General features: G+C 33.8%; 1 protein-coding gene across 1 annotated transcript; it reads right to left on the reverse strand.

Moving 5' to 3' along the window:
* Positions 1 to 3,782: 3,782 nt before the first annotated feature.
* On the reverse strand, positions 3,783 to 11,560 carry LOC125657239 (uncharacterized). The gene is made up of 5 exons (XM_048887919.2): positions 11,527 to 11,560; positions 7,602 to 9,540; positions 7,421 to 7,489; positions 6,145 to 6,258; positions 3,783 to 6,052 (listed from the first exon to the last, which is right to left on the reverse strand). The coding sequence occupies exons 2-5, from the start codon at positions 9,538 to 9,540 to the stop codon at positions 5,961 to 5,963; spliced, it is 2,214 nt and encodes a 737-aa protein (XP_048743876.1). The 5' UTR covers positions 11,527 to 11,560; the 3' UTR covers positions 3,783 to 5,960.
* Between the last annotated feature and the right edge of the window lie 1,336 nt (positions 11,561 to 12,896).

A 12,896-nucleotide genomic window follows, 5' to 3' on the forward strand; every position in this document is an offset into this window, starting at 1 on the left:
CATTCAAGCCCTGCGTTGGCTCTACAAAAATTGCTTCAAATGAGTCCGGCAAACGGTCATCAACAGCCTACATCATCTCTACATAATAAGTTTAGTCGAGACATGCAGTGACTCTGTATAATTACATATGGATCCTGAGATAGCCACTTCGCATTCCACAGTACATATCTGGATCATGCAGTGTTCTGATTCATTTGTAACAGAGTAGTCCAATGCCTGCATTGGCTCTTGAGAGAGTGGTCCAATGCCTGCATTGGCTCTTGAGAGAGTGGTCCAATGCCTGCATTGGCTCTTGAAAGAGTGGCCCAATGCCTGCATTGGCTCTTGTGTGAGTGATCCAATGCCTGCATTGGCTCTTGAAAGAGTGGCCCAATGCCTGCATTGGCTCTTGAGAGAGTGGCCCAATGCCTGCATTGTCTCTAGAGAGAGTGATCCAATGCCTGTATTGGCTCTTGACAGAGTGGCCCAATGCCTGCATTGGCTCTTGACAGAGTGGCCCAATGCCTGCATTGACTCTTGAGTGAGTGATCCAATGCCTGCATTGGCTCCTGACAGAGTGGTCCAATGCCTGCATTGACTCTTGAGTGAATGATCCAATGCCTGCATTGGCTATTGAGAGAGTGGTCCAATGCCTGCATTGGCTCTTGACAGAGTGGCCCGATGCCTGCATTGGCTCTTGACAGAGTGGCCCAATGCCTGCATTGGCTCTTGAGAGAGTGGCCCAATGCCTGCATTGTCTCTTGAGAAACTGGTTCAATGCATGCATTAGCTCATGACAAAAATTATTCCAGTGCCTGCATTGGCCATTGAAAAAGAAACCAATTGCCTTCATTGGCCTTTGAGTGGTCCAATTCTTGCATTGACCATTGAGAGTCGGCATTGGCTCTCTCGAGATTAGACCAATGCTAGAGCCACACAATGATGATATCTGCTCTACAGATAGTCATGGAATTTCTGCATTGGCTTTAAAATGATAATATTCTTGTACATTGTAACCATTTGCGAGAAATACCCATGCAAAGTTTCATTTCGTAATATTGGTTGTTGCATTGTAAACTAATTCAATTTCCTCATGTTTATTCATATTATGTGTTAATAATGATTGGATCCAAATACGCAATGACATAGATACCCATTTCAGGCGTATTTATAATTACCGTAAAAACAAATTGCCAAATGGAGAAAATTTGCAACAAATATAATCGATAGTATGTTTTTGTGAATGGATAGTTTAAACCATATCCTTTGAATCTCGTTACCAATATGATTATCAACAACTTTTAAAATAAATTAACTCAAATTCATTGATTTTGATACTAAAGCCACCATTTCTTTTCAAATCACCCCAAACATTGATCTTATATTAGAAAAAAATAGTTTGGACAAAAAAATTAGTTCAGAGTCCGTTACATGTAACATGTGGATCGCTATCTATGAATTGCTTACATAATTTACTGTGTCGGATTTAACTGGCGGCAATACTGCATGTTATGGTAAGTCGTATTGTAGTTTAAATCTATTATTTTGAATTCCTTTTTGCCTGACCAGGTCATGCTAATATTCAGCCCAAAATTTGAATGTACTGTAAATCAAAGAAAGACTCGCTACCAATGTACGTAAAGTCAAGTTAAATAAAACAGTTATTTCGAATGTTGACAGTCTAAAGCTGCGTAGTAACAATTTTGTAAAATAAATAAAGCAAAAATTATTCGATATGATATCAGTACCATACAAGAATACTTGCTAAAGCCTGAATATTTTCCGATATCCCAAAGTGAAAAACGATGCCATGTACATTTTAGTCACTAGGCCTAACAGTTTCGGTAACTTTCGTTTCGTTCAATGATAATGTTTATGATCATAATGTAAAACTACCAAAATTGTACAGTTTTTAAGCAATGATGCAATGAAGATGCTTTGTGAACGACTTTAAAAGATGAAAACAACTAGGTATTGAAAATGAACATCTATAGCCTAGTAAAAGGGCAAAACAAGCTACAACCGAAAACTATTATTAGGTGAGGGAATTTCCCTTGCTTTAAAAATAAACAACGAACTAAAATGACCTATACATTACACGAAATAAAAAACGTAGTTTCTTTCTCCATAAGATACTTAAATCAGCCATATTATCTGTAAAATTCAAGTTTACCACCACCAACGTATTATAACCGTAATATTTTTCAGCAATCCGGAATATCGTTTTTTGAAAAATAAAAATAGTGCTCCTAGCTCGTCCTAAAATATTTTTGCATTTATGGTCAATTGAAAAGGTGTATATTATAAAAATACTTCAAATATTTTGGGCGAGGTGAAACCAGTATGGCAAAACCTTTACCAAATAACCAGTTTTTGGTGAAAAATGACAAAAATACGGTACCATATCCGGTTCTAGTATGTATACAGCTTTAGTTGTGCTCTTATTTTTAAAATCTAACATGTTTTTTAAACCCCGGATTCTGATACATATTTATAACACCAATACTCCTATTCAACATTTACTTTCATTTTTATATATTTTAAGGGCCATATTTTGGGGTTTGTGAATCAGGTTCTTTGTTATTCCTCTAACTAAGTTCATATATGATTTTTATAACAGTCGGCAACAAAATCCGAATAATATCAAACATCACCAGACAGGCCCTGAATTTAAGCCCATTAAGTAGACGGGAAGCCACTGGGTCAACCAAGGCAGACATGGCGCAGAAGTGTTGGCGCCGAGGTGAAGTCCACCGGAAGGACTTGGGCCGAGCTGAAAAGGATCAGCTAGAACCCCGTGCGTTGGAGGAGTGTTGCTACAGCCTTATGTTCCTCGAGGAATCAAGAGGCATAATTCAAGTAAGTCAGAATGTTGGGTTATGTTTAATTTTATTATGCAATTCACAAAATCAATACATAGCTAAACTATTGTCTCCGTACGCGGAGGAAACAAATGAAACAAGATAATTCAGATAATCTATTTTAAGGTAACTCCATACTCGCAGTTTTATCTGATACAAGTTCTAAAAGTGTATTTATTTACAATTATTAGAGTTCAAACTAACAAATTATCAAATAAAATATATAGGTCATCCCACTTTTTAAGAATCACCGTCAAAAAATTGCAATTTTCATAAAATGACGATATCAAAGTTTAATAAACACTGGTTATGACGATATAATAGCATTCATAACAACTTCATAAAACTGTTTCTTCACAAAAATATATACAAGTTGTCTGTAAGAAATAAAGAAAGACTATCGCATAATAGACTTGATAGAGAAATCAATAAAAGCAGAGTTATTGCCCTTGGATTCAATATTTTGAAACTTATCATTGGTTATACATCTATGACTTTTGAAATATCTTATTTTCAATAAGATTTTTTTTACAATAACTATCGAATAAGACTCCAACAAAAGGTACGTTCCAATCATGCATAAATCTAAATAAATCATTGATTTTACAAATTCTAATGACATCACAGGAGGGTGGAATTATTTTAAGTTATACAGAGTTCTTTCCTTTTGTTTCATTGCCAACTTTAGATAAGACTATAAATCATTTCCTACATCTCCTTTAAGATTCTTAAAATCCATGTGATATTTTTAAAATTCCCACAGCACTACATTAAATTTCATAAGCCATGTAGGATAGAGCTGGTGACGTCACAACACGAGTGAACGATTCTAGGATGGGACGTAATTTTACAGCATCAAACAAAATATTTGTTACAGAATATATATTTTTTTTTCTTTTCTTTTAAAAGCGAAATTTCTTCAGGTCATCAAACAACAAAAACGTCGATGAAATGTTTTATTCTTCAGAGTAGAATATTTTACATTGTAGACTCCAGGTGATATGTAATATACAGACATAAAACAATCATTTAGAAAATGCCTGTCATATCATTCATGCATGAAAAGTTTATTAAAAGATAATCAGGTCTCTCTGAGTGATTAACTTACATAATGTACTTAGGCCTAATCGTTTTCGTTTTGTAAAATGAAAATTATTTGGATATGTGTAATGGCAGTTATGACGTTTTTAATACGATGCGAAGGTTTGAGTAATTTTTATGACATCAAAATTCATTTTCTAATATCAGATATTTTATTTTTTATCAAACAATCTATCAAATGATATCTTATTATCATAATATGAATTTCTGATACCAGAAAATATGAATATATTGATATGAAATAGTATATTTCTTGAAATAAAAGCGATTTTGTGATCGATCTCTTTTTGAAATATTACAAAATCTTCTGTAATTTGTGGTATCAGAATTTTCATTTTTTAAATCTCAGAAAATGCTTTGCTCTATCAAAATATCAAAGAATTCGAATGTTTGATACATATATCCAAAGTCATCTTCTTGTATCAGAAAATGATTCTTTTATGTATCATAAAACATTTTTTTCTGAAAAATCTTTTTTAATTTCTTAAATTCTTGACATCAATTTTTTTTATAACACAAAATGTGACGCATGGCTTTCTGTTCAAATTGTCATCTTCTTACAGAAATATTCATGCCACCGGAAGTTACAGACAAATTTGCGCTTTGTAATGTTTTAGTTTTTATTTATTCGTTTTTCTTGAGTTTATGACATAATTGATATGATCAAATATCTCCTTATTATCAAGATAATGTACATTTGATAAAAACATCAATTTTAAAAAAAAGTATGTGGGAGTATGTGGGGGAATTGTTAAATCCATGGACATAGGAAGCCATTGTTGCTTAAAAATATCAGATAAAAATTAATATCATCAGAAAATGAAGTTACAATATCAAAAATCCTTTTTAGAATATCAAGACATCAGATTTTACATTTAAAAAAGCATGTACATGTATTTTCTGGTTACAAAAATAGTTAGTATATTTTCTAATAGAGAGAACTTATATTTTGATGTCAAAAAACATTTCTTGATATCAAAAGATGCAACAAATTCTGATAACAGAAAATCGATTGTTTTATATCAGAAAACCATTCAATGATATAAAATAGATGTCATGTACAAAATGTTATATCAGTGGAAAAAGAAAAGAAATTAATATTTTCTTATATAAATATGTATATATTATTCGATGAAATGCGACGATAACGAACAGTGATCAATCTCATAACCCCTATAAGGAATACAAAATAAGGAATTGGCAAACACGGACCCCTGGACACACATTATGTACCAGGGGAGGGATACCAAATTTGATTTGTTGATATCAGAAAATGCTTGAATATACTAGAGACGATGATCCAGCAGATTTTCCTCTAGGAAGTACAGAAATTTCAGATATAAATCTGTAATAAAACAATTTTGCATGCCAGATGCTGTTTCGCAACTCATACGCATGATTGAACCTACATGTAACGAGATGCAGGTATGATTGATATTCAGAATATACAGTTACGAATTGTCATGAATAGCAAATAATGGTATATGTAAAAAATAATTCATTAAATCGAATCTTTAAAAATATAGGAGAAAAAAATAGAGGTACTCAGAATTCGTTAAAAGGATTCAAGATCACCTTTAGAGTCAAACGTGTTTTCACTTCTTTAGAGTAAGTTCAGGGATGTTGAAATCTTTGTAATCTTCACATCAAAACTTTATACATAATTCCTTCATAATTTCTGGACATATTCTTTAAGATATGTCTCCTATAATATCAAGTTAGTTTTTTAGCATTCCGAAAACAAAACAAACCAAAGATCATATAAAAGAACCAAAAGTTTGTATCACTCTTTCGATGGTGAAATCATACTTCATAAGGGGTGTTTTAAGGAACCATTAAATACAATTTTGGTGTAACTAGCCACTTTAACGTTAGAATTGTTCTTTGTCGAGTCTCGGTGTGAGGCAGTTTGGCAGACCGTGAGACACTCCTTCTTTTCCAAGTCCCAACCCTAGATACATACACGTGTCTAACGCTCAGTCACGTGTGAATGTACATACAATGTTTGGAGAATTTCGTTTAATAGTGAAGCCACGGAACACGATAACGTTTACCACCAAAGACAGGGATGTGTAGACGTCTCTGTTTATGATGAGTAGGTAGACTGGGATCTAAAAAGAAAACAAAGAAACATTAAAATACATGTATCTAAGTATAGAACGAAGAGATGTTACCAGTGATTGTATTCAACACATGCACATACCTGTACAAAGACCACAGTATTTTCTACAACTGGTGTTTCTGAAATCAGCAAGTCGAACATCGGAACAAACTCCTCTGATTTCGGCACATATGTGTATATTATCACGACATTCATCTATTAATGAAAAGTCATATAAATATACATTAAAAGTAACACTATGATACCTGTAAATATCGTAAATGTATGAGAACTAGATCAATATAGCCGATGTTTTCATGGACTCCCTCAACAGGAATACTTCCAAAACGTTCTGCATTGCATACGCAGTTGTGTTAAGTAGGGCCATAGAAATATGTCAGGAAAAAAGCATTAATAAACAGATCAATTTGTGACAAATTCTGTAAACACAACCCTTTTATACAAAAACAATATATATATATCATTAGGTGCATATTGACCTCTTATACATTTTTCACCAGACTGACAGTCTCTACATCAACTCTGTATAACGTGATCAAAATAAAAGATAAAAATGTATCGTGTATGTATAAATCATTGAATTAGCACGATACCCAGATATCAATGCAAGTTGAAGTTAATATAACTTCAAAGCACATTAATTTCTTAATTTGAAAAGTACTGAGAGCAAGTTTATTGTGAATTGTAACATGTCTAATGTTTGCATTGAATATGCAAGATGCGGCGATTTTTGCACATACGAAGTTGAATCTAGCCTGAAAAACATATCTTCTGTTGAAGCCAGAACTTGCTCCCCTAACTTACCTTTGGCACTGAAGTTCACATGTCACATAAATCAAACATCTTTCACTTAAAAACCTCGGGGTGTCGTGCCAATGATGAAATTTCTATGTACGAAAACCCTGTTTATGCAAATGAGTCCATTGTGAAAGTAACTATATATGTGTAGATTAGGGGCGATATCAAGATCACAATATAATATGGATATTACTTTAGCATGTATGCTATCTAAAGAACATATTAAACTTTTTCAATATCAAAGAGAATTAATATAACCCATTTGACAGAAACTCTTACGCGATTGCAGTTTACCGTTTGACAGTGGTGGTAAATAACGAAACAATATTTTGACATTTCCAACCACAAAAGGACTGTAGATATGTACGTCATGACCTTCGTCATGACGTATTTTTCATTGTGACGTCGTGCAATGTGCCAGTGCGGTAAAGTATATTTATGTACAGCACTGGTATTAAACATTTTATGGGGAAAGCCTTAACTCAACCGCGTAGAATGATCTTGTCGAGGTAACAGTTTAGGGAAGTAAATACTACTGTACAAGAAATAAATGTCATACTGGTTTTTGTGGCAACAGTCGTGGGAACCGATGAGTCTGGTGATGGAGCATTTTTTCCTCCAGAGAGTCCTTGAATAAAATGTTTCCACATTATTTATAATACAACACTAACAAACAAATGGTGCTATGAATTCGAACATTACTATACACATCAATACATTTTAGTATATAACATATTTACCATCTCCTTCAAAGTTTCCACAGGTAGGAAAACCGTTCGGGACAGCCGGCAGGTGAGGAAAGGACTCGTTTAGAAGTATGCTCATCCCGTCTGCTGAGTGAAGCTGGATGTGACAATGCATGATCCACAATCCTGGATTATCTGCCTTGATTCTCACCACCACGTAGCCACCGCTAGGGACGATAACCGTGTCTTTGTGTGGAGGATCCACCAGATTAAGACCAGATATGTTTCCATTCCTCCATGACGGATCACTCCACGTAGCGTTATTGCAGAAACTCTGATCTTGGGTGGTTCCACCTCCACAATCTATGTCTGTGTTCTGTGAAATGAAATCTCCAGTTGAAGTATTATAATTACCATACCCCATCTTTAGAACTTGAAAACTGTGACCGTGCATGTGAACTGGATGAGACCAACCCTTTCCTCTTCCCATGTTCACAAACACAAACTGAATGGTGTCGTTGTGGTTTAGGTCTATACTATGTGTACAAGAACATATCTTCTGCTCTCCACAGTCAACTTTTGAGCACTGATCTGTTAACTCAGTTGGCTGAGATAGAGCCGACACAGTTGGAAATGCAAATCCTACACCGTTAATAGAATCAGGGGTAAAATCTGGTCCCGGAAAGGCAAAGTTCAGGAAATATTCATGAAATGTTCCGGATTTAACACTTGGTACCTCATTAGGAGAATCACTTCTGACATTATCCAATGTTATGCACTCGATATTTTGCTCCTTCGGATAAAACGAAAAGGGGCAATTCAAGGCCAAACATTTATCAGACGGAAGACATTGTTTTCTCGTGGAAAATATATTTACGTAATTCCCATTCCCTCCCTTGTAATGCAAAATAGCCTCTGCAATGGTGCGCCTGTTGACCTCTAATGTATGTCCTCTAATCATGTAGTTTCCGATGGATTCGTTAGCATGAATGATAAAGTCGAACCTCTCTCCTGGATGTATAATCACTGATTCTACAACTACTGGTTTTATGTAATAGCCATCAGTGGCAATAACTGTCAAAGGATGGCTGTCTATGGAGATTCTATATGGATACATCGCTGCAGCGTTTATCACGCGAAATCTGTAGCGTTTGTGGCGATGAACTTCGAACACCTCTAGAGGAGCCTCGTTATGTGCTTTGGTGATAGGGTCGTTATATCTTCCTTTGCCGTTTATAAGACCTGATTCAGCGTACCACAAACTAAATTTCGAACCATCCAACGCCATCGATGGTTTGATTTCTTTTCTGTTAATAAAAACACCGGCATCAGAATAAAGAAATGCTTGGTCGACATCATAATCATGATTCCAGTCCTGAATCTGCATCACAAACTCTTCAGCCACTCCATGGACAATGTGTGGTGGATGGCGCTCTTTGATAATCAGTGCACCGTACAAGCCCTTTGTTCTCTGTGCTCCAACATGGGAATGATACCAATATGTACCACTCGGTCTAGCTTTGAAGGTGTATGTAAAAGTTTGTCCTGGATTGATAGGGCACTGTGTCACAAATCCGACCCCGTCCATATAGGGTGTGTCTTTCTGTGGAAGGCCGTGCCAATGAATGGAGACTGTGTCGGAATACAACTTATTCTTGACATGAACTTTTAAGGTTTGACCCTCGTACACGGTAATTGTCGGTCCTGGTAGAGTGCCGTTTGCGACGATGACAACTCTTTGCATTTCCCAGCCGTCCGCTGTAATTACTTCATCAACATCTATTGGTGTAGCAGAACTTGTGTTAGTGACGTCATAACGGTACAGACGGCCATCGTTAGAAAACACGGCCTTTTCTGTTTCGTGGAACATGGTGAGCGAAGTGGCTATCTCTAAAGACGTTTCACAGATTAACTCATGCTCGTTGCAGACAAAAGCTGACCCATTCTTGAGCAGCACAAGAAAGTAGACAACAATACCATATATGGAATACATCTGAAGAGATATAATTTGTTTCTCTTAAAATATTATTGGTGATTTTTTTTTTTCATTATCGAAGCATCTTTGATTTTATAAAAAAAAAAATATTCAACTGCAGATAAATACAAGAAAAAGAATCCTAACGCAATCTTATCAAAAGGTTTTGAATTTTAACTTATACGAATATCACAGCTTGCAATACTTATTTATGAAGACGTTGACAAAGGTAGATAATCACAGTTTTAGGGACATTTTTGAAAATAGATAAAAGAAATATGATAATTAGATCTTGCAACTTTTAAAGTAAAAACAGTGAAAAGAATAATATAATATGAATTCGGACAAAACGGCGAGAACATGATGGTGAATATAAACTTTACTCCAAATCTCTAACGGCTACAGGACAATCCCACCATGATGAGGACATTTCTTTACTTAAATACACGTACACATGTGCACTGTGACGTAACTAGTAATTATCCAATTCTTAATGACTTTTGTAATTTTCGAAAATGATTTCAAACATGTACGGACTGAATAGAAACAGTTGTATTTGCAATTATTGTTACATCACTCTGAACATTTGTTTTTATTCTTTATGTTGAAATGTAGACTTTTCGTAGTTAGTATCCGTGTACATATGTATTTGAAATTTAATTCAATACGAACTAAACTTGCGCGTTTCTTGGAAATATTCAAATTTCATTTCTTTTGAAAATTTCTCTATCGTACTAATTAAATATCTATCAAAGTAAAGTAAAGTTAACGTCTGGGCTTTCAATAGAAATCATTTTAGACATGTAATATGTTGTTAATGGTTTATTAAAATAGATTTGATTGGTTAGGTTAAGTGTCAAACGTTAGCTTTCTTGGGTCTCTAAATAATTATAGTATTATTATCATTATTATTTCACTGTCAGTAATCGATTGTAGCATTCGCAGTATCCGTTTTTAGAAATTCCTTACTGGTGTTTAGCTGTTCCTTTATGAGTCCGTGACTGGTTACCTATACCTGTTCTAGTTTACTGTAAGGTACCTGGCGTGTTTCTGAATATGAATCAACGTAACATTCACCTACATGTAGTTTCCCCCGTCAACATATACACAATTTAGATATACGAGCCGTATCTTATCAGAGAAAACATAAACATGTTTGACAATATCAATTAAAACTTTGAAGGTTTAGCAGGTAATTACACAAGTTAGAATTAAATGTACAAAAGCTATATTTTCCCTGTCAATTTTTTTTTAAATAAAGTATCAATATTACGGTATTCTACAAATAAAATGAAACAAAAAGGAAAGTCATCAGTTCATTAATTGATAATATCTCCATCCAGCGAGTCTAGGGATAAAAAAAAATCTAGGTTAATAGTTCATTCACTTTTGATGTTTTAACATCGACGGCCGTCGAAGAAGCAGTTATTCTAAACAGTCTGTCTGCAAACTTGCGGTATGTAAATGACCTTTTTGCGTTTTCAAGACTTGTTTTAGGCTTGTGCAAGTTGTCTATTCAGACTCATCTTTAATGATACAATTTTTAAATACCTGTCGATAATTTACTTATTTATTTATCTATCTATGGTGGGTTTTTTTCAGGAAAACAATAAAGTTTACGTAGGCCACATTTTTGTGTGTGCGTTTTTACTGTTCTGATTCGTTTTCTTTCTTTTTTTGCCTTTTCGATCGTAATTATTAAATCTTTTATGCATATTACATGTATGTAGGTTTTAATTTTCATGATTGTTGAAGTTTGTCAATGAACAGATGAAGATAACGAACAGATATTAATCTCATAATTTAATTTGAAGTAATTCAAGTAATGTTTACTACATTTAGCGTCATACATAATATTATTATTATCATCATTAATGATGATAATTATACTGTATAACATATACTAAATATTAAGCAAGCTGATTGAAATTTTAGAATACATTTTTTCCCGGCACATATCTATATTCATAAATTGTAACCGGGAATCTCTTTCCACCTCCTTACCTTGTCAGGATTGAACCCGAAATGTCAGTGATTTGGAAACCTTATGAAATATCCGTTATATTTATACAGTACCTCGAGTACGGATTGGCCGGGGGACATATTCATGTTCCCAGGTGATAGACACAGGATCATCTATTTGTTTTGTAAGGGAACAGCGCATTATGGAAAGTCAAGTAGGTTTCATAAGAAATATCAGGCGATCTTTACTTTCGTTACAGGAATTTCAACAAAATCACGTTTTGTAACAGGTATCCAGCGGAGTCATTGCTGTTTATATATCAAAATAAAGGTTTAATTTGACATTATGTTATCTAATTGTCGAGTTCAATCGATTTTATATTCCATTAAATATTCGTATACAAGGTGCCTGCACATGCTCCATCAGGTTGTATATCAACTTCTTATGAATTTAATTTTCATAGTTTCCAAATTTTTGTAAACTGTTTTAGAGTTGTTACATCATACATTGTACACTTTTGGACTTATTAAAAAAACAAAATCATTACCATATTTAGTATTATTATCATTGTTACAATGTATAATCATTATTACTAACATTATATGTTATGTTCACATCAATTGATAATTTTTCAAGACTAAAAAGATTGCACAATTCCAGAAACAAGTTAAAAACCACCCCTAACAAAAGAATCACATTCTTCTCATCAAGAACGAATGAAACTTTTCCAGCTGCTCAACTCCGAATAAATGAAATTGCTGAATATTTTGAAATCACTTTTATAATAATTTATCCAAATTATTGGAAACTAATATTTGCATCTTTTTTCTGTAGAATTAGACATATGCTGTGTTTAAAAGGTTGTTCTCATTTCAGATTAAACAAGGTTGTTAACTATAATCTGAATTTTGATAATTGTATGTGTATCAATTCAATGATCTTGTAGTTTATCGAAAATTCTATACTATTTTATCGCTGTATGATTTAACACGCGCAAATATAACAAAAGAATATAGACATAATTTCCCTTTGATGCATGGTATGTTTAACAAATGCAATTTTAGACAGCAAAATTATTGAAAAAAGAATTAAACAAGTTAATGCAAACTAATTATGATATTTAGAAATGAAGAATTTATCAATGACATGTCCATGAACGATTAACAAATGCAATAGCATTCTATCTATGAGGTGAATATATTTGATTTACCGTACCTATACTGGATTCTAAAATTTCATACAAACACTTATAAACGATGATACACTGCAGGAGCCAGTAAATGTTCTACCACCCTTATCATTTTTTCCTCATAAAAATATTTAACTGCTGTGAAGGAGAAACTTCAGACACCATATGTGAGAAGTAGTGTAAATTGAATGCGGATTTTAAAAATTTCCACACAATTTTTTT

The sequence above is a fragment of the Ostrea edulis genome, chromosome 7 (genome assembly GCF_947568905.1).
Source record: "Ostrea edulis chromosome 7, xbOstEdul1.1, whole genome shotgun sequence".
Classification (NCBI taxonomy): domain Eukaryota; kingdom Metazoa; phylum Mollusca; class Bivalvia; order Ostreida; family Ostreidae; genus Ostrea; species Ostrea edulis.

What these genes read in the sequence shown, in the direction of transcription:
- LOC125657239 (XM_048887919.2), bottom strand. Translation starts at nt 9,540, where the DNA reads ATGTATTCCATATATGGTATTGTTGTCTACTTTCTTGTGCTGCTCAAG. An exon ending in TGGAAACTTTGAAGGAGATG is followed by an intron (nt 7,490 to 7,601) that starts GTAAATATGTTA and finishes ATTTTATTCAAG; the next exon opens with GACTCTCTGGAGGAAAAAAT. An exon ending in GACTGTTGCCACAAAAACCA is followed by an intron (nt 6,259 to 7,420) that starts GTATGACATTTA and finishes TTTCATTAATAG; the next exon opens with ATGAATGTCGTGATAATATA.